The 22415-nt window shown below is 35.3% G+C and overlaps 1 protein-coding gene across 10 annotated transcripts in view; it reads left to right on the top strand.

Moving 5' to 3' along the window:
• Positions 1–22415, top strand: part of ANKIB1 (ankyrin repeat and IBR domain containing 1) — a 139749-nt gene that overhangs the window by 108270 nt on the left and 9064 nt on the right. For all 10 annotated transcript variants that reach the window (XM_082471694.1, XM_082471692.1, XM_082471693.1 and 7 more), the window contains 8 exons: positions 2827–2915; positions 9471–9601; positions 15078–15212; positions 16182–16268; positions 16358–16424; positions 18481–18626; positions 19990–20168; positions 21007–21058. In XM_082471694.1, the coding sequence (XP_082327820.1) occupies positions 2827–2915; positions 9471–9601; positions 15078–15212; positions 16182–16268; positions 16358–16424; positions 18481–18626; positions 19990–20168; positions 21007–21058 (886 nt within the window). The remainder of the gene's footprint in view (positions 1–2826; positions 2916–9470; positions 9602–15077; positions 15213–16181; positions 16269–16357; positions 16425–18480; positions 18627–19989; positions 20169–21006; positions 21059–22415) is intronic.

Here is a 22415-nt window from a genome sequence, read left to right as displayed (position 1 = left end):
TGCCCTTACTTATCTAGTGTTACAAAGAGAAAGAAAGTCTGCTTCATGCAAAAGGAAGCTTTGCAAGAGAGATCTTTATAAAATAAAAGCATGTGATTCAGGGTTTGCTTCTTTCTTTCCCCCAAAAGTTCAAAAATATTTTCTAAAAATGATTGCAAAAACCTCAAGAAATGCCAATAACAGTTTCTTCTTTTTAAGAACTACATGTGACAGAATCAGTTGAGAGCTATCCCCAAGAGATGTCTGCTTGGATAGAACTGAATATAGTCATTGTTGGGAGGGAAGGTAGGAGTAGGCATTTTCCTTCCCACCACAGGATAACCCTTTCTGTTATAACTTGTTCACCAACAAGTTCTGTGCCCTTAATAACTGAACCTAGACTGCTTTCTCCCACTATCCTGTGTAATTACAGTTTGTCTGTCAGAGTATTTGCTACCAGTCATTGGTGTCTTGGTTAAAACTTTCTTCAGGAAGTTAGTTTTCCAGTATCTGTAGAACATTCCAGTATCTTCATTATTTCTATCAGAATACTCTGTCTTCCTACACATGGCATAATCCAGATTATCAGTCACCTATTACATCTGATAAAATTGTCATCACTGTACTGTACTTTGGAGAAGTTCAGGCTTATTTTCTCTGATGTGTTAGTTTTCAAAGATCTACTTTGAAAGATCTACTTTGTGGATGCTGTCTACTTCTACTTTTAATCAACGCAATATTTTTTAAATGTCTGTTAAATTATCACTAAGTTACTAAGGAGCTGTATAAAACCACAGTTATGGAAAAGATTTCCCAAATGCCAGATTTGGTAATGAGTCAGAAATTTAAGAAAATTAAATTATTCTTTCCAGGTATTTAGTGATTTTTTAGGTATACAATTCAATGGCATTAAGTACATTAACAGTGTTGTGCAACCATCACCCCTATCCATTTTAGAACATTATTATCATCCCAAGCAAAAACTCCACAACCATTAAGCAATAACTGCCCATCCTCCCTCCCCAACTTCAGCTGCTGGTAACCATTATTCTACTTTGTCTTTATGAATTTCCCTATTCTAGATATTTAATATAAGTGGAGTCATGCAATATTTGTCCTTTTGTGTCTGGCTTATCTCACTTAGCCTAATGTCTTCAAAATTCATTACATGTTATAGCATGTATCAGAAGTTCATTCCTTTTTATGGCTAATATTCCATTGAGTGTATATACCACATTTTGTTTATCCATTCATATGTCAATGAACAGTTGAGTTGTTGCCATTTTTTGGCTGTTGTGAATAATGCTGTTATGAACATTGGCGTAAAAGTTTGAGTCCTTGTTTTCAATTCTGTTGAAACTATTTGAGGAACTACCAAAGTGTTTTTCATAACAGCTGCATCATTTTATATTCCTACCAGCCATGCTCAAGGGTTCCATTTTTTCCACATCCTTCCTAACACTTGTTATTTTCTTTTGTTTTTCAAAAATAGTAGCCATCCTAATGGGTATGAAGTAGAATTGATACATTCTTAATATAGTGAAGTGTTACCTCATAGTTAGTTAAGACTCTACCTGTCAGTTTGCATGTCTTCTTAACTTAAACTTTGTAAACAAGATCTTTGTTTAGAGATTTCCCTGGCGGTCCATTGGTTAAAACGCTGTGCTTCCACTGTAGGGGGCGTGGGTTCCATCCCTGGTCTGGGAACTAAGATCCTACATGCCTCTTGGCCAAGAAAAAAAAAAAATTAAAAAAAAGAAAACATCTTTGTTTAAAATGAGACTGGTGATGATGATGTGATGATGATGGCACCCATAGATTGGGTTTTTCTTTGCTCAAAATGATGTTTTGTTATTAACTAGAATGATTAGCTTTGTGCTACAGACTATAATGTCATATTGAATTAAATAATTCGTAAAGGCTCTAAGTCATTTTTGTTTGACTTTTTAAATTTTATTTATTTATTTATTTATTTATTTATTTGGCCGTGCTGCATCTTAGTTGCAGCATGCGGGATCCGTAGTTGCAGCATAAGGGATCTTTTAGCTGTGGCATGTGGGATCTAGTTCCCTGACCAGGGATCGAACCTGGGCCCCCTGCATTGGGAGCGCAGAGTCTTAGCCACTGGACCCCCAGGGAAGTCCCTAATGTTTGACTTTTATATACCTATAGAAAGAATATATAATTAAGTTACAAATGATAAATTGATACAGTTTTAATTATTTAAATCAAAATTTGCCAAATTCCAATAAGACAGAAAATTGGAATTTATCAAACTTGAAAGTAAGTTAGATTGCCCTTGCTGTTACTTGGAGATTCAGAGGTAAAAGTAATGACAAGAATGTGATGTAAAATAGTACTTCCCAAACTTTAAAATGCAGAAGGGTCATATGGTGATTTTGATAAAATGCAGATTCTAATCAGTAGGTCTCACGGGGCCTGCTCTTCTGCATGTTTAACAAGCTCGTGAGTAATGGCAATGCTGCTGGCCAGGGGAACACCCATTGAATTGCAAGAATTTAAACTATTACTGAGACAGAACCCAACTGATAAAAAATACTTTACAGCTCTTAAGGCATGAGAGACTAAATTATAAATATTAGGTAATCTATTTGGAACTTTTTTAAATGTGTGAATAAATGTACTGATGAAAGAAAATCTGGCCTAGTGGTATTGAGCTTTAGAATCATGCTTCCAGTTCCTCTATTGAAATGCTTCATCTCTCAGTAGTCACTGTGCCTCAGTGTTCTCAACTTTACATTTGGAACAGTACTTCCCACCTGTTGTTTTACCTTGATGTTGATGCAGGATATTTTAAAATTGCCTTTTCCATGTTTTCCTCTTTAGGGAGTGCCTTGGTGAAGCCCATGAGCCTTGTGACTGCCAAACATGGAAAAATTGGCTACAAAAAATAACTGAAATGAAACCAGAAGAACGTAAGAGGAATTTTAGACAGCTACATATTTTATAATAGCATTCAAAAGATAACGTGGTTTTATTTCTTAGAGTCTTCATTTAAAAATGAAGTTTTAAGTTTTCAAGTTTGTTAATGCAAGAGCTCGCCTTTTTTAACCAACATCCTTTTGGAGATCTCAGCGGGGAAAGCATAGACAGCTTCCATGTTTCTAACGGACTTATTAGGACTCCAGGGTAAACAGGGGTCACATTTAAGTTCTGCTCCTATAGTCCTTCCCTTTTATCCTGGGGTGGGCTAACTAGCTTTTCTGTACTTCATGAGAAGAAATGTATGATCTGTACTGAGAGGAAGCTTCTTATTTCCCTGGAAGCTTACAGTGGAGGATAAGGCAAGTTAATTTCTTGCTATTATGTGGTTCTGTAGATTTACTTACATTAAATGCCATGTCTATAACTAATTTTTACTGAGATGTCTATAAATATATTACCTCTAACAGAGGTAACCCTCACACAAATGCTATGAGATTGATGCTAGTTGTCCCATTGTACAGATAGGAAGCTAACAGATTGGATTGAGTGACACAGGGGAAACAGAATGGGTTTGAATTAGCCTTCCTAATATCAATACCCATGTTTGACAAGTAAATATATCTGCTTTGCCATAATTTCTCACCTCCTGAAGTAAATATTTTATGACAACTGTCATAAAATTAATATAAATGAAAACTAATTTGGTGGTTTTTAACGTTTTGAATAATGGAGTTAGTTTGAAGTATTATAGATGAGGATTAAGAATTCACACACTTCATCTACACTTATTATGAGCAAAACACATAATAAAGATGATGCCAGCCTTCAAAGAGTACAGAGGCTAGAAGGGAAGCAGTCAGATAATTACAGTATCATATGTTAACTAACACAGTTGGATAAATATGAGAATACAAAAACAGAAACAACTAACTCAGGTTGGGGACAGAGGATGTTAAGGAATCTTCCTGACAGCAGCAAGATACGAGTTGGGTTTCAGCATATCCACAGAAGCAGAGATGTGGTGGGTAATGTCAGCAGCTGAAGTGACACTGGGAGAGACTGGCTGGCAGCCATGAGTCCCTAAAGGCTTGTATTATATTGGGCAATATACCATTGCCCGAGAGATTGTTCTCAGCAGTTTATAGTCACAAGATCGATTTTGTGCACTGACTTGGGGTTATTCAGATCCATGGAAAAGACACTACTTAGGTAAACCAGAATACCAGTTTATTAATTGACAGTGAGGGCGATCCCTTTCACATGATGAGAAGGCTCATGTCCTTTAAATGGGAGCAAAGGGAAGTGGATAATTTTAGGATACTTTTTAGTGAGGGCTGATTAATCATTTCTGTCCTGGACATTCATCATTCAGTCAACAAATATTTTTTGAGTACCTGCTTCCCAAATCAAAAAGATTTGTAGAGATTGTTCTTGTTCCCCAGGTTCATTGTATCTGTCTCTTGAATACCAGATAGAGCTTGCCATTGCTCTCTGGATACCCACCCATTAGCTCTATCCTCCATCTGTGTATGGGTATGTCTGTGTGTGAGTTCCGTAAAGAGATTAATACCATTACCCTGCAACACCTTTAAACATGACAAGACGACTGGATTTTGTTTTCTTCTCCTGCTTCTGACACCTAGAAACATCTATATTTCTATTAGAGATGGCTTGCTATTGCCCACCTACCTGCATTTCTTTATACATTCTGTGGAGTTTAAAATTAAGGTCCATGGGAGAAATTTGCGAGAGATGAGGCTGGAAAGGTAGGTGTTGCCAGATTGTGAGGGTTCTTGCCAAATTGTCTGAATTTCTCCTATTAACAGAATAAGCCAGAGAATGCATTTTTTGAATAGGGAAGTGGCATTGTTAAAGATATTTTTATCAAGATAACTGATAACTAGGAAGGGTAGACTAAAGGAGAGTTAGAAGTAGGAAGGTGAATTTTTAGTTTGGGTCACAGGGTAGATCATGATGTCATTGGTGAACTTAGGAAATTCAGGTTTTAAAGGAGTAACTTTCAGGGGAAAATAATGAATTTTGTTGTGGGCATTTTGCACCTGAGGTACCTGCAGGACATATGTGTGGAGATGTCCAGTGGCTTTTAGAAGTGCTTGTCTCCAGCTCAGAAAAAATGCTGAGAAAACTTAGGAGTATCTTGTTGCTTTTAAATAGTATCTTCATTATGTCTTTAGCATTTATTTAGTGCTATTTTATGTTAGAATACAGAAATAAGATGCCCTCTATGCTCTTGAAATTTACATTTTAGAGATGGAGACAGGTATGTACAAAACTCAGAAAAATAAGTGTAAAGATGGTGTGAGAGAACAGTATACCTGTGATACATTGTGAGGGAGGGGAGGGACAAAGGAGCAGATTAGTTAGGAGATCATCTAGGAAAGAGGTAAGGAAAGCTTTATAAAATAATTGATACATAAGCCGTGTATTGAAAACTGATAGATGTTCTTCACACAGACCAGAATAGGAAGGGCATTCTAGGCTTATGGTAAAGTAGGGCTGTGAAATACCACGGCATATTCAAGGACTGCAAATAATTCAGTTCAACCAGTGCAAAGGTGCAGTGAGAGATGAGACTGCATGTGCAGGGGTGGGGGTTATATGTAATGCTGGGAGGTCTGACTTTATCCTGAGACACCAAAAAGGAGTTTTGAGTAGGAAAGTGATAACTGAAGATGTTTGCTTAGAAAAATCATTCAGGTGGAAGTGTGGATGATAAATTAGGGACTATTGAGGTACTAGGTAAGAAAGCTGTTTCTGAGACAACTTCATAATGTCCAGGTGAGAGAATATAAGGGCTTAAACAAGACAGGCAATACAGATGGGAGAGGAAAGGTGTTTACAGGAGAAGTAAGAAGATAACTTTTCATTTTATTAAGTTATTAATCTAGTGTACTTGCCAGTTGCCTAAAAGAGTTAATGCACCACAAGAAGTAATTAGTACAGTATAGTATTTAATTCTTGAGTAGAAAATGACCAGAAGTATGTGATTTGAGATATAGAGCAAGTATTTTGAAATGGGTGACTATTTTTAGTTATCCCTTGCCAATGTAAAATTGGATCAATCATTCCATATTCACAAATAAGTCTTATTAGAGAAGAAGAGGGAGAATGACCTGGCTAGTCAGTACAGATTTTTGGAGGGACTGTGACAGATTGTCCTTGCATAAGATAATGATCCTGATAATGAAGAGAGAAGAGAAATAGAAGAACTAGAAACTGGTGTACACAGTGTATACGTGGTTACCTCTGGTGGCCAGAGATAGGGAGACCACAAGTAAAAACTGAAGATAGTCCTCAAAGAGTCCCAAATAGGATTTTAATTCAGAAAGATGGAGGAACTTTAGAAAATTGGATAGGAGGCAAGAGACCCAGGACACCCACAAGTGGTCCACTGCAAAGGGAGCCAAAGCCAAGACTGCAGAGAAAATTCCCCATTGCTGAGAAAAAGTTGTCTCACTGTACTGATGTGTGATCACCACAGTGAAAGTTGGTGGTAACCAGTAGACTATTAATGGCCACTTTTAAGTTTATGAAATTTAGGGTAAGGCTTAAAGCAAACAATAATAGGCCACCGTGATACTTAAGTAGAACATCACTGTTAAATATACAAAAATAATACTCCAAAAAAGAAAAGTATGATTTAATGCTGTATTGGGTTTACCTATTAATTTGGGTCATGGTCACATATCTTTGGTGTAAGAATTTTCAACCAAACTTGGAGATGCATGAGATCGTTTTCTCCCTTATTCCTAGTTTTCCAAAGTCTTTGAGTTATGAGACTTAAAAGGAGTGACAAAATCTAATTGATGAGAAAAATATTAGAAAATATACTGAGCTCAGTTGAAAGAATTAATTCCATATGAAGATTGAAATACTGTTTTTCAGTACTGAAACTGCCTCTGTTGCAGCTAATCAGAGCAAGAAGCAGGAATGATTATATTTTCTGTGAAATGATAATTAATTTATAAAAATTTAAGACCAGTTTTTTTCATAGTACATACTCAGTAATGGTTATTGAATGAAATTCAGTAGTCTTTTAAGAATTCAGTCTTTAAAAACAACTTTCTTTTCACTTGAGCACATGTTGATTCTACTAATAGATCTTAGATTTTTATACTGTAATACTTGATTAAATGAAGTTAATTTTTCTTACAAAGAGACCTAAAAGCACACTAGATTATTAAGGAAAGAAGATCAAGCTATATTAGACATGCAACTGAAGTGAAGAGTTTGGAAGTCAGTAGGGATGGAGAAGACTGACCAGGTAGATTGAAGGGAGTTTGGGTATTGCAGGTATTGAGAAAAGTATGTAATGAAATGAGCATGTTCAGAGCACAGGTAGTAAAGGCATTTCTTCCAGTTCAAGTTTTTGTTGTACTAATAGTTGGTTATTTTCTGAACATGATTTACTTCATGTAATCCTCTAGAATGCAGTCAGAAACTAGCATTCTCTCCAAGGGTAGGAGAAAAGAACTGTTAATGTTGCAGGCCACACAGCTGCTTTGTTTTAATGGCTTTGTGCTTTATTTATTGTAACAATGGACAATAAAGGTCATAAGAATATGTTGGAGCCTCTGAGCTAAAAATAATGTTGATGCTAAAGGGAGGAGAAAGGCCACTACTTTAAACAAAAATTAGACACTGTACTTAGTGACTAGGTTTTATAGCAATACCCTTTGTAAACAGCATTACCTTCACAGCTGACCTTCATAGCCATTAAGTATAGTACGTTCCTTCTGAAACTCCTGTTCTCCACCAAATTATCTGAGCATTCTCTGCACCAACACCCTAATCAAACCATCTTCTACCAAGTGGCCTTAGAAACGGAGTGGAGTCTGAGCAGTTCGTTGCTGCTATTGTTTCTCTCTGCTGTGTGGAATTGAAAACCAGTGCTTTACAGTCCAGCAGTAGCTGCTGTTCTGTTGTTGACACAAACTTAAGTTGGTAGGCACCCAGGGTTCCTTGCAGCAAGACAACCCCTGCCTCCACTCCACTGCTAGGCTCCATCAGAGGGCTGTTGCTGGTGCTCATCTCTTCCAGTTCATATGCAGAGCCAGTTCCCAGGGGTCAGACAGCCCAAACGTTTGTCGCCTTTCCTCTCCAGGGATTTAAATCTGGGGGTTGAGTAACTTTTTCTTTTAAACTTCAAAACTTCTGATTTCTCCCCTGCTTTCAACAGTAGGGCTAACCTCTTACCCAACCCTTCCTAGAATATCTGCATATAATGAGGGTCTTAACTGAATGGACTACTCTCAAGGATTTCAAACTGATTTTCAGACATCTCTTTCAGTAAAGAAAAGGTAGAACTTCCCTATGTACTTGAAGTTAGAAAACAAACTTCATTACTGTCATTCTTGCAGGAAAAAATAATTTTTAAATTATGTGTCTACCACTCTCTCCAGCTCCTAAATCTCTGCATGGGTGGTGGTGGAGATTTATAGAACATAAAATGTAAAAGTTAGAGTCTTTAAAAACGCTGGCATTCTTTAAGAGTGCAGATCTCAAATTAACGTAGAATAAACAGAGTTTAAGATGATGAAGAGTATAAGGTTGGTGTGGGGATAGAGGGTGGGAGGACCTTACCAGGTAGTTAGTGGCCAAATCATGAAGGGCTTTGTATTCTTTGCTAAAACAGTTTGATTTTATCTTGTAGTCAGTGGAGAACAATTAGAAGATTTAAAGATTTGTATTTTTAAAAGATCACTTTATAGAGGCAATATAGTGTGGGTTGTGAGGGTGGGGGGAGAAGGATCTGGGAGGTAGGTTGGTTTCTGTGTTTTAATTGTGTGGGAAGAAGGTGTGGAGGATCCTAGCTAAAGCAATAAGAAGTGGGAATGGAGAAGAGATGGATATGAAAGAGGAAGAGATAGAATCAATGGGACACAGTAGATGAGGGAAAGAGGAAGGTGTCCAGATCATGCTCTTCCTGGATTGATTCTGGGTAGATGATCATATCATTTAACAGGACAGGAGATAGAGAAAGGAGCAGATTTGGGGGAAATGATGAATTTAGTTTCAGACATGTCATTGGATTCATTTTTATTTTGTCTTAAATAATCATGGGTAAAAACTTTTTTTTTAATATAAATTTTATTTATTTATTTATTTATGGCTGTGTTGGGTCTTCGTTTCTGTGCAAGGACTTTCTCTAGTTGCGGCAAGCGAGGGCCACTCTTCATCGTGGTGCGCGGGCCTCTCACCATCGCAGCCTCTCTTGTTGCGGAGCACATGCTCCAGACGTGCAGGCTCAGTAGTTGTGGCTCACGGGTCTAGTTGCTCCGCAGCATGTGGGATCTTCCCAGACCAGGGCTCGAACCCGTGTCCCCTGCATTGGCAGGCAGACTCTCAACCACTGCGCCACCAGGGAAGACTTCATGGGTAAAAACTTTGCCATAGACCCTAATAGGAAAATAAGTATATATTTAAAATTGAGAGACAGCCTGCAAAGAAAACTTTGAGTGTTTTTCCATCTGGAGTTGTACACTAAATCATTTATTTCTGTATTTGTGCTTTATATCCCAAAGTTGTGGGAGTTAGTGAAGCTTATGAGGATGCTGCCAATTGTCTCTGGTTGTTAACTAACTCCAAGCCTTGTGCTAACTGTAAGTCTCCAATACAGAAGAATGAGGGATGCAATCACATGCAGTGTGCTAAGGTAAGTTAAAGAGGATTGTACAATACATGCTTTGCAGTTAGAACCTTCATTTGATTGTGAATCCAAAGAAGAAATGCTGTAAGCATAGGTATCTTATTGGCTTTCAGATGGATTCTAGAAGATTGTATTCTACATTCTTTGTTAAATAACATAAATGTTGGTTTATATTACTAAATTTTACAATCATGGTGAATGTTAAAAATAAAGGTAAGGATTCAGTGGTACTTGGCCAGATCAGAAATGCCTGAGTCCTTCCCTCCCAGTCACCCACTCCCCCAGTGAGGATTCTGAGAGAGTTTTGTGTATATATAAATAATGTTAAATGATTGAGTGCTACCTTGCATAGATCTCTTGCAAAGCTGATTTTGGAGCACACAGCATAGTCTCAAGGTCCAAGTCAGGCCCCAAGCAATCCCCCTAAGTCCAAATTTAAATCCTGGTGTCTATATAAGAAAGGTGCCCAAAACAGTGGGCAGACTTTAGGTTTGCTAATGAAATCATCAATTAAATAAGTAACTCATTACTATATTGAAAATGAAAATGTCACTTGGCTAAAAATTATTATAAATAATTACTGTTAGAAGGCTACCCTCCTGACCTAGTTGCATAGAAGGAAACTACCATATTTAAAACAAATATTCTAGAATTAAGTTAATAATATTTTATTAATCCATGCCTACATTTATGAACATTTTTGCTTAACTGTAATATCTCAGTTTTTTTCCTTTTCCTTGGGAATGCCATGTATATAAAAATAATTTTTTAAAATTATTGAGAGAAGAGCAATATAATTTTTCTAATTTAGGATGTGAAAGAAACCCACATAGTTAAGATTTCAATAAAATACATCAATATCTTCTCTTTAAGTACTTCTTGATTTTTTTACCTTGAGGCTAATGATCATTATTATTATGACTTCAAAAATAATGACAGTTACCAGATGATTTTATATTATAATAAATTAACATGAATGAATTGTCTTAGTGAGACAGTAATGATTTCCTAAGAAGAAAAACTTAGTAGTGTTCTGAGTAAAATGCTCAGAATTGCTTATTAGTTTAGCTGATCAGGCCAAAATTATTTCATTTATATGCAGTCCTATCTCCAACATCCATATTAGTTTTTTCTTGGACAGTCTGATATAGACTACATAGATGTGTAAAAAAAAAAATACACGTTGACCATAAAAATCAGCAGTTGGGCTACTAATAAAAGGGCAGGATCCAACATTACCTTTATTTCAGTCACAGCACCTACCAGCAGTAAATAGTTGATAGATATGTATTGAGTGAATGAATATTTTCATGAATTAATCAGGCTAATGATGTAAGGTAATTTATCTTAAACAGATTTTGCTTAAACTTCTTTTGCATATAAAAGAAACATTTACTTACATACTATGTAAATGTAGTCTTATTTAACCATCTGAAGTATTTGCATTGAACAAAGGAAACTGATGAGTAATTCTCATGACATAAAAGAAGACATCTAGGACGTGAAAGTGTTTATACTTTTATAGTTTTTTTAAAATGTGAAGGTGGGACAACAGGTAATATGTAATTGAATCTATTTTCTAACACAATGACTAAATCATAATATACCTTTATTAATGCTTCAGTATTGGTTATTACTCAGTAGATAGTTTTTACTTTCTAGAATCAAATTGTTAAACATTTTAAAAGAATGACAGGTTTGGCCCTATAAAAATAAGTTCATTTATTTTAAAAACTCTCTTTATTCATTTCCCTTTAGATAATTTTCAGGAAGCTATTTAAATTTTGCATTCTTACACATTTTAAATCACTTATAGTAATTTTATTGATCTGGCTCTGTGGAAAACTATGCTGCAACTAAAATATAAAAAATTATTAAAGTTCTGTATTCTTTTCCTTATCATAGAATGTAAAATTTTGCTGTTTGTAGACAGTTTTGCCACTAAGTTTGAGAGATCAATGGAGCTGTACTGAAGGGTACTTGGATCAAATCAGGCACAAGGTTTGCTTTTAGCAGGCAACAAAAGAACTTGCATACTGTCAGAACCTTGAAACAAGTACACGATTTATTGTGTAAGTACATGTTTGTGAAGGACTAAATGAGGACAGAGACTTTAATTCAGCTCTCTGTTCGTGACATACCAGGTAGAGAAAAAATTAGTGAAGATAAGACTTGACATAATGACTAAGGTATATCTGATTACTATATATTCAGACTCTGTATCCTGAAAAGATGGACTCATGTCATCTTTTCAAGTACCCATGGAACATTCACCAAAAAAATTGACCATTGATCATCAAAGAAAATCTAAGTAATGATCCAGAAAATAGAGTGGTGTAATCAACATTCTCTGATCATAATGGAATAAAATAGAAATGAATAATAAAGTTACAAAAAGCCTTTTCATTTGGAAATTTTAAATCTCTCAAACAACTCGTGAGTAAAAATAAAATGGAAATTAAAGAATTTCTATAAATAACTACTTTTTCAGAACCTGAGGGCTATATTTAAAGCAATTCAGAAATGTGCGTAGCCTTATTCACTTAAAATGATACAAAATAAGGAATGAATTAAGGATATGACTCAAGAAATGAAAAAAACAAACTTGAAAACAAGGAGGAAGAATTTTTTTTAATCAGAAATCAGTGAGTCAAGAACTGAAAAACAATACAACTAATAAATAAATCCAAAAGTGGTTTTCTGAAGGAAGAAAATAAGACAAACCACAAAGCTTGCAATAAGAAAAATGTGGGGGTGAGGGAGTTCAAATACACAATATAAGAAATAAGGGGACTGGAACTTCCCTGGTGGCACAGTGGTAAAGAATCCGCCTGGCAATGCGGGGCACATGGGTTCAATCCCTGGTCTGGGAAGATCCCACATGCCGTGGAGCAACTAAGCCTGTGTGCCAGAACTACTGAGCCTGCGCTCTAGAGCCCATGAGCCACAACTACTGAAGCCGCATGCCACAACTACTGAAGCCCGCACACCTAGAGCCCCTGCTCCACCACAAGAGAAGCCACCGCAATGAGAAGCCCATGCACCGCAACAAAGAGTAGCCCTCTGCTGGCTGCAGCTAGAGAAAGCCCGTGTGCAGCAACGAAGACCCAAGGCAGCTGTAAATAAATAAATAAATTTATAAAAAAAAGAAATAAGGGGACTAATCAATAAACAAAGCAAACTAAAATAATAGTAAGAGATAACTTTGCTCAACTCTTGCAGGTAAATTTGAACTTGGATTTGAAATGGACTGATTTTCTAAGAAAATATAATTATTGAAACTAACTCTAGAAGAAATACCCAAACAAACTCACTCTGTAGAAGAGAGTTTTTCAATGATCTCTCCTTTAAAAGCAATAGGCCCTAACAGTTTCACAATAGAATTTTATCAAAGCTTTAAAGAATAGGTAATTCCAATGTGATTCAGACTGTTTCCAGGACAAAAAGAAAAAAAGGAAAAAACTGGAAACTTTCAAATTATTATAAACTGAGTAGAACCTTGATACCAGCACTTGACAAGATTATAAAAATTAAAACTGTAGATCCATCTTATTTATGAAGACCAATGCATGAGTCCTAAATAAGATATTGGAGGGGAAAATACAGATATTAGCAAATGTAATCTAGCAGAGTGCATTAGAAGAATAATTGACTATCGATTATATTTCCATGAAAAACATGTTTTTAATTTTAAAAAAAGAATAATTAATCATGTGGGGTTTATTCCAGGAATACAAGAATGGTTTGATATTTAAAAAACTATTTCTGTACCTCATTTTAGTAGTAGATACAAGAAGAAAAACCATGTAAACTTTCTGTAGATGCCAAAAAGGCCTTTGACAAAAATTCAACAACCATTCTTTATAAGACACACAAAGAAATAGGAATAGATAGATTCTTCCTTTTATTGCAATAGCATGATAAAAATAAATCTATCTTAGTCCAAAAGTTAGCATGATATTTAGTGGGGAAACTAGAGGTACTCTCACTAAAATTGAGAACAACATAAAGATACTCCCCATCACAAATATTATTAACATTGGACTGGAGATACCAGTCAACATAATTTGACAATGAAAAGAAATTGGGGATATAAAAATTAGAAATGAGGTGGGAAAATTGTCATTTTTTACAGCCAGCATGATTGTATACCTAGAAAGCCCACAAGAATCAACTGAAAAACTATTGCAAACAATAAAAATTCAATTACCTAGCAGAGTAAAAAAGTAATATGCAGAGAGTAATAGCCTTCATGTGTGCCAACAACATTCAGATAGAATATATACTGAAAGAGAAGACCTCATTTATCTAGAAAGAAACTTAAGAAATGGATAAGACTTACATGAAGAAAATGTTAAGACCCCTATCTGTAGGACACAGAAGATGACAAACAAATGGAAAGATAACAAAGTTCTTGGGTAGAAAGATTCCAACAAAAATACCAACAGGTTTTGTTTCTGCATCTAGATAAGCTAATTAAAAGTTCATATGGAAAAACAAAGTAAGAAGAGCCAGAAAACTCTGAAAAAGAACAGTGAGGAGGAACTAGCCTTGTCAAACAGTAACCCATACTATAAAGGCTCAGTAATTAAGACAGCATGGTGCTGGTACATGAATCTACAGATCAATGAAACAGAATAGAAAGAAAGCCCAGAAAATAGACACATAAATGGGAATTCAGTATATGGTAAAGGAGGCATCTCCAACCAGTAGAGAAACATGGACTGTTCAGTAAATGGTATTGAGACAACTGGGCAGCTATGTGGAAAAAAATAAAAGTTTAATTCATACCGAATACCCAAATAAATTTTGAACGGATCAAAGATTTAAATATTTTTTTAAACAAACTCTAAAAGTACCAGGAGAAAACAGATTTAAATTGGAAAGATCTCTCTGACTCAAAATCCATAAGCATTTAAAAGAAAAAAGGATATATTTTCATACTGGAATACTCATATTTTTTGGCATTGTCTGCAAATTATGGTAATTAAGAAAGAGAATTTTTTTTTTTAATGAGAAATAGGTTTTATGTTAGCTGTTCTGATTAGAGGCCTTTTTAACTTATTCCCAGTTTAAAAATCAGTTTGTCAAAGTCAACAGTTTTCAAATACACTGGTGGAGCTTTATAGACCAAGGTAAGATTACTATGCACCTGAAAAATGAACCATTTGTCAGGATCGTTTTTATTATTTGGAAAGAATATCCCGTTGATATTTTTCAAACTTTCTTGAGATTACTTAATAATATTATGATTTTAATTTATCCTTATAAGCAATAATTTTAAACTACCCCCACATCTTTCCATAGCGCACATAAGGTCTCCAGAGAAAACCTCAAAAAGAAGAGGGTGTGTCTTTGAGAAGATTTGTTCCTGGTCACACAGGCAGGATTGTTTAATCTCTACAAATTGGTTGACAAGAAATTAGAAAATAATTTGCATACTAACATGGGACGATATTTGCATATATGTTTTCTTTTGAAGTGCAAGTATGACTTTTGCTGGATTTGCCTAGAAGAATGGAAAAAACATAGTTCTTCCACAGGAGGTTATTACAGATGTACTCGCTATGAAGTCATTCAGCATGTGGAGGAACAATCCAAGGAAATGACTGTGGAGGTAAAGAGAACTGTTGAAGCCAAGATCTCTAACTAAGCCACTTAATACCAGTGGCAATGTTTTTCATTTCTTTTTTTCCTATCTTTATTGTAATGAGGCATTTAAATTCAATACACTTTAGAGTAGCCTTTAATTTAAACAAAATAGCTCTGTAAACTTGAGCTTTGTTTTTTTTAATTTTCCTTTTTTTATATTGGTGAAGATTAGACAAGACGTATATCCCAGCATGTCTCTAAAATGGCTTAAAAACAAGTTTAACATTATATCTACAATATAATATTATATTATTGCATATAATAAGTATCTTAGTCTGCTTGGCTGCCATAACAAAATACCATAGACTGAGTGGCTTAAACAACAAAAATTTATTTTTCATAGTTCTTGAGACTAGGAAGTCCAAGATCAAGATTTCTGCCAATTCGGTTTCTGGCAATGACTCTCTTCCTGGCTTAATAGACAGTTATCTTTTTGCTATGTCCTCACAGGAAGGAGAGAGAGCAAGCTCTGTTGTCTATTCCTCTTCTTATAAGGGCACCAGCCCTATTGGATTAGATCTCCACCCTAATGACCTTGTTCAACCTTTATCATCTCACAGGCCCTATCTCTAAATATAGTCACATTGGGGGTTGCACCTTCAACATATGAATTGATGGGGGACACATTTCAGTCCATAACAATAAACAACATAATAAAACATTGAAGATCTGATGAACATAAGGTTTGAGAGACATATTTACCTTATACTCTGGGAATTGTGGTTTCAGTGGTTTGTCACAGAGAATACAAATACAAGACTTTGTTCTGGGAAGCATTTAAAATGTATTGGTTATTATTTTCTCAACAAAATAATCGATAAATCTGTATGCACTACTATCTGTTACTAATAAAATTTTGCAGTGATCAAAAAACACAATTTTAATAGCTAGTACTTTTATTTATAAATGTCATTTGTGGACTTTTGTTTCCTAGGCTGAGAAAAAACACAAACGATTTCAGGAACTTGACAGATTTATGCACTACTACACAAGATTTAAAAATCATGAACATAGCTATCAGGTATGTCCCAAATCATTTCAAATGTGCTGAACTCTACTGTTGTGAATAAATAACGAAAATGATATATTTATTTATTTCTATTCTTTTAGTTAGAGCAACGCCTTCTTAAAACAGCCAAAGAAAAGATGGAGCAATTGAGTAGAGCTCTCAAAGAAAGTAAGTTATAAGTGATATGTGTGATAGTTAATATAAAATAGCTGTCATGCTTAAGTCACTTCATTGGTAGGAGGTTAAGACCCTTAAAAGAATACCTTATCTCCATTTGCTCATTTGGCAGTTTGGAGTTTTCGGAAGCCCAGAGTGTAGTTTAGCATTTGAGGCCTCTGGTAAGATTTTCCACCTTGCTTACCTCACCTGCGCCTCTTAGTGCAACCTCTGCTGCTGGCAGATAAACACACATTATGGTTTTGCTTACTCTGTGCCACTGCTGATGATGCTCTACAATGTTGGGAAAAGTGAATGGGCCCAAAAAGGCATCCCTGACCTAGTCAAAGGAGCAAGATTCACAAGCCATCAAATTGTCATGTAACTGAATTCCCAAAGATTCTTGAGAAAATTTAGCAGAGTGCCTAATATAGAATGGAAGTCAAGTACAGTTTTGGGAGAAATCATCTCACTGGTAAATAGCGGACATTGGAGTCAAAAAGCAAAGTCATGAGATAGGGCTTACTTATGGTTCCTAAAATGGAAGTTCAAAAAGAACATTCCTAAAAATGGATTGAATACTAGTTACATAATTAGAATATAATATCTCACAGTGACCGCACAGAGTACAGGTTCTGGCACGTTTGTTTTAAAAAGTGACTTTTTTTTTTTTTTTTTTTGGCTGCTTTGGGTCCTTATTGCTGCGTGCAGGCTTTCTCTAGTTGTGGCGAGCAGGGGCTACTCTTCGTTGCAGTGCACAGGCTTCTCATTGCAGTGGCTTCTCTTGTCGTGGAGCACAGGCTCTAGGCACGCAGTCTTCAGTAGTTGTGGCTTGCGGGCTCTAGAGCGCAGGCTCAGTAGTTGTGGTGCCCAGGGTTAGTTGCTCTGCGGCATGTGGGATCTTCCCAGACCAGGGCTCGAACCCATGTCCCCTGCACTGGCAGGCAGATTCTTAACCACTGTGCCACCAAGGAAGTCCCTAAAAAGTCACATTTTTAAAATAATCACAGCTTATATATAAAAGGTTTTAAGTCTAAAATGCAATCGATTACCCTTGTGTTCGCTCCATTTTATAAAAGTAATGAGTACTAACACCATTTTCATGAGGATAACTTCCTAATTAAAACAATAACCATAAGTTAAATAAATTAGAGTGGGACAAAAAGCATCAATAGCAGCTTAGTCTCCTTGTTAATTACTAGTTCTTAGACTATAGTAATGACATAACTATATCAAGCCAATACCAAACTCTTGAAGTATTATTGTCCACAGTAAAAATTGAAAGAAAAAGTCCTCACAGATTCTACAGTCTATTCGATCACGGACGTATCTCTAATACTTAGAACAGTGCCCAAAACATACTAAATATAAAATAAGTATTTGTAGGTGTAAACTACTGCTTCTGTTCAACCTTCTGGAGGTTCTAGACAGCATAGTAAGACATAAAAAAGAATTGAAAGATAGAAGATTTGGAAAGGAAGAAATAAAACCACTCTTCCTCCCTTTCTCTCTTTCTCTCCCTGGAGTGTTTATTAACTAGCATTTGTTACCCAGTTGTTTCCCAGGATGTTGTGTCTTTTACCTTACAATGTTGTTTTTGCAGAAGCATAATTTATAATTAGGCTTTTTTTTTTTTAGCAAGCAACTTAGCAAGGCATTTGTTCTGATTCTTAATGAGTAGAATTCTACTAGGGATAACCTAAAAAACTTAGTAAAACATGGAACATTTGAGTTGACCTAAAGCTAGATTTGTTTACTCACAGGGTGAGAACAGAATCCAGGATCAATGTATGCATTCCTTCATGACTGCCATCAGTACTCCTGGGCTACTGCAGGCTGTGCTCCATTTACAAATGCATACAAGTCGTCACCTACATGCAAAACGTATGAGTGTTTTATGTAGGTTTTTAGTCTAGTTCAAATAAATACTATCATATAGCTACTTCAAGCAGTTTCTTCTTAGGGATCCTTGTTCTTTTTTCTTTCTTTTACGAAAACTTAGTTGTTTAATTTTATGATAGTGTATTTGCAAAAAAAAATTCTTCACTTTGCCTGGTTTACTTTATAGCTGAAGGAGGCTGTCCAGATACCACTTTCATCGAAGATGCAGTTCACGTGCTCTTAAAAACTCGACGCATTCTCAAGTGTTCTTATCCATATGGATTTTTCTTAGAACCTAAAAGCACAAAGAAAGAAATTTTTGAACTCATGCAAGTAAGATGTCTTTTTTATTAAATTTAAATACAGTTACTATGAAAAACAGATTTTCTCCTTTTTCAACCACTTTATAACTAAGGTTTATCTTACTTGAGTGTAATTAATAAACAATTTTGTTTCTGTTTTTAGAATGGTTTTTAAATAAAGGAAAAGTTACCAATAATAAACTGAAATTTTCTTTATGTTTGAATTTGTCACTGTGCAGATTTGAATGAGTTCTGAGCTATGCAAACATTTCCTACCACATTTATTTCTTTTTTCTTTTTTTTTTCTTTTCTTTTATTTATTTATTTTTGGCTCTGTTGGGTCTTCGTTGCTGTGTGTGGGCTTTTTCTAGTTGCGTCGAGCGGGAGCTGCTCTTCATCCCGGTGCGCGGGCTTCTCACTGCGGTGGCTTCTCTTATTGCAGAGCTTGGGGTCTAGGCTCGCGGGCTTCAGTAGTCGTGGCTCGCGGGCTCTAGAGCGCAGGCTCAGTAGTTGTGCATGGGCTTAGTTGCTCCGCGGCATGTGGGATCTTCCCGGACCAGGGCTCAAACCCGTGTCCCCTGCATTGGCAGACGGATTCTCAACCACTGCGCCACCAGGGAAGCCCCCACATTTATTTCTTTATTTTAAACTGGTTGAGGTTGAAATCTGGCCTAACTCTGATTATGTAATTAGGAATTTTATCTTCAAAAATGAAACAAACCACATTACATACTAGATGGGAAAGTTGCTATTTGCCAGTTCATTTTAACAGTACAACTGAAAAACTTGAGTACTTGAAAAAACAAAACAAAACATGTAAGCAAACTGACATCAGTGTAGCTGACCAGGTTCATTGTACATTCCTCTTTTTTGAAGTCACCAAACTTTCTCCTCTTGCTACTGTTTTTATGTCATCCCTTTGAACTCCCCTCTACTAATTTATATCTTACATTTCCTTCAATGCTGAATATTCATTTTCTCCATGAGGCCTTCCAGAGCTAACCCCAAATCACAAAGGTTTTGCCTTGCTTCACATTCCTTCAGCATTTACATACAGTCTGTACCATGTGGTCAGGCACTTACATGTACAGTGCCTTGAAATTTATTAGTTCTTTTTCACACAGACAAATTATAAATTTTTTTTATACAGCTGCTATACTATACTCACTACTTCTTTGTATCCACCATACCAACTACATTACTATAAATGCCTATTGAATGAATGCTGTTTTCCTAAAATGTGCGAAGTAGAAACACATGTTAAATTGGAAGTTATATAAAATTTGGATTAATTTCTGATTTCAGAGGAGTTAGATTTAACCAGACGGACACTGGATTTGCTATTGACTAACCCACTCAACCTATAATTTTGTTTTTTCCTCTTCTTAACATAGACAGACTTAGAGATGGTCACTGAAGACCTTGCCCAAAAAGTCAATAGGCCTTACCTTCGCACACCCCGCCACAAGATAATCAAGGCAGCATGCCTTGTACAGCAGAAGAGGCAAGAGTTCCTGGCATCTGTGGCTCGGGGAGTTGCTCCTGCAGACTCACCAGAAGCTCCAAGACGCAGGTGAAAAGGATACACACCATGGAACTCATCCTAGCACCAGCCACAAATGCTAGCAGGTTTATTTTTTTGTCCAACTAGGGTTCATATTCCTGAAAGTTACTTATACCTAAAATATGGATAGCTGATAAAAGTATGTTAACTTCTTTTTGGTGTTTTTTTTTTCCCCCAGTACTGTTTCTATTTTTTTTATTTTTTTGTTTTTCGTTGTATAGTTTCTCAGACTAAATTAGGCTAGGTAAATTTCACACTTCAGTGAACTCATAATTCAACAAGTATTCTAACGCATCATTTTGATAGTCAAAAACATCTTATAATGTAGAATTTGGAAGCCTTGCCAAATTGTTAAGGTCATATTTGTATTTTTTGGTAAGAAGTTGTAAAGAAATTAGAAATCTGATATTAGTAAAGTTTTTTAAGTGATCCGTATTCATCCATTAAAGAGCAGTTGAGTTTTGGTTGTTTTATTTCAGACACTTATACTACTTATGCCATTATAAATTGAAGCATATTTTCTTATTCATATTAATTATAAGCATTAGAAATTCCTTGGACCCTTATTTTTACATAAACCCCTAAAAATAAAAATAGAAGCAATTATAAAATACTCTGGTATAGCATGGTGATTTTTAATTTTTCCACCATTTTATACAAACATAAAGCAATGTAGAATTTGAAAGAAATAATGAAAGAATCATTTTAATTATATTCAGTAGTTGATCTTTGGTTAAGCAAGTTCCAAGCAGAGGAATTAAAAGTAATGTTCAAAGGGCAAGGGTCTGATTGTTTGTACTTTGTAGTACTGATAATAAATCAAATGGTATGTCTAATTTCTTTGTAGCTTTGCTGGTGGAACATGGGATTGGGAATATTTAGGATTTGCATCACCTGAGGTAATTGTTTTGTGCGGGTTTGGTTTGGTTTGGTTAGTTATAGTTTTCCTTAGTGCAATCCTGCTTGCATTTGCACCCTCATCTATTCTAAATATCCTACTGAGATTGTAAGCAATGTTTTTTTCTTTCTTTTATAATAATAATGCCTCAGCAGAGTCTACATTTACCTATTCGTTGGATTATCATCACATTATTAAATGCATACCCTCTCTTATTTTTAATTACTGAATAGTCAGAAGGCCAATTTATAGCTTACATTTTTGGAAAATATCTTTAATTAATAGAAATATGAATTTTATTTATTAGAAATGCATTTCTAGTTGTAATATTGTTTCAATCTGAATTTATTAAAAACCTAAATAGACAATCTTTTTTTTTAAAGTTATTGCAACAACCTGTTAGCATTGATTTATAATTAGTTACTAAGGTGGAAACTTGACATTAGTGTTTCTGCAGAAAGAATGCTTTGATAGTTGCTCTCTGCTTCTCTTTAAGATTTTCACACTCTTCTTGTTTTCATTGTTGTTGTTGATATACCATCTTAAAATACAGAAGGTCTAAAATACTAATACTGCAAATAACATTTGCTGCAAATAGAAATAAGATAAAGTGAAAATCTTAATCACATTGCTATTTTCTGAGATTTAAATTGCCACTGTCACTGTTGAGTCTGATTTTAAATGGTTCTAGCAGTTCTCTCTACTTTCTGGTTCTTTATACAACAGTATACCATTCGACACTTATATTATGATAACCTTTTAACTTAATTCTTGGAAGGCAGCAGGACAAACTATGAAACCTTTACCATTTATAGCCCATAAGTTGTCTGCAACTGAAAGACAGTGGAATTGATTATTATCCATAAATGACTGTGGTTTATTTAAATCAGATACTTTCTCTTTTCAGCTGCTAAGGATACTTGCAATCACCTTGTGGCCTTTTGTATTGGTAGATATATCCAAAACAAGATTTACTTGAGGAAGAATTTGTACTTAGAGCTCTGATACAGAAATTTTAAATTCACTTAAATTTTTTAAAAAAATTTTAATATATTAATGAAATTTCTGTTGTAAAACAAATTATGAACCTTTTCTTTACCTGACCCTATGCTTGAATATTTTTATGTAATCGTATAATTTCAGCTTTGGGGAATAGTATGGAAAACTTCCACCTAAAAGGAGGAATAAACAAGCTTCAGTTATCAAAAAAAGAATAGAAAGATTTCAGTATTTCAAGGTAGAAACACAATTTAGCAAAAATAAAACCTTTACCAGTATATTCACAGTCATGGATGCATCATCTTGCGGCTTCTGGCTCTGACAATAACTTCAGTAATTTCAAAATATTTCTCTTGAAT

The sequence above is a fragment of the Balaenoptera physalus genome (assembly GCF_965194825.1).
Source record: "Balaenoptera physalus genome assembly, chromosome: 8".
NCBI lineage: Eukaryota > Metazoa > Chordata > Mammalia > Artiodactyla > Balaenopteridae > Balaenoptera > Balaenoptera physalus.
Note: the sequence above shows the minus strand (reverse complement) of the source record. Positions and strands in the feature narration are given on the sequence as shown.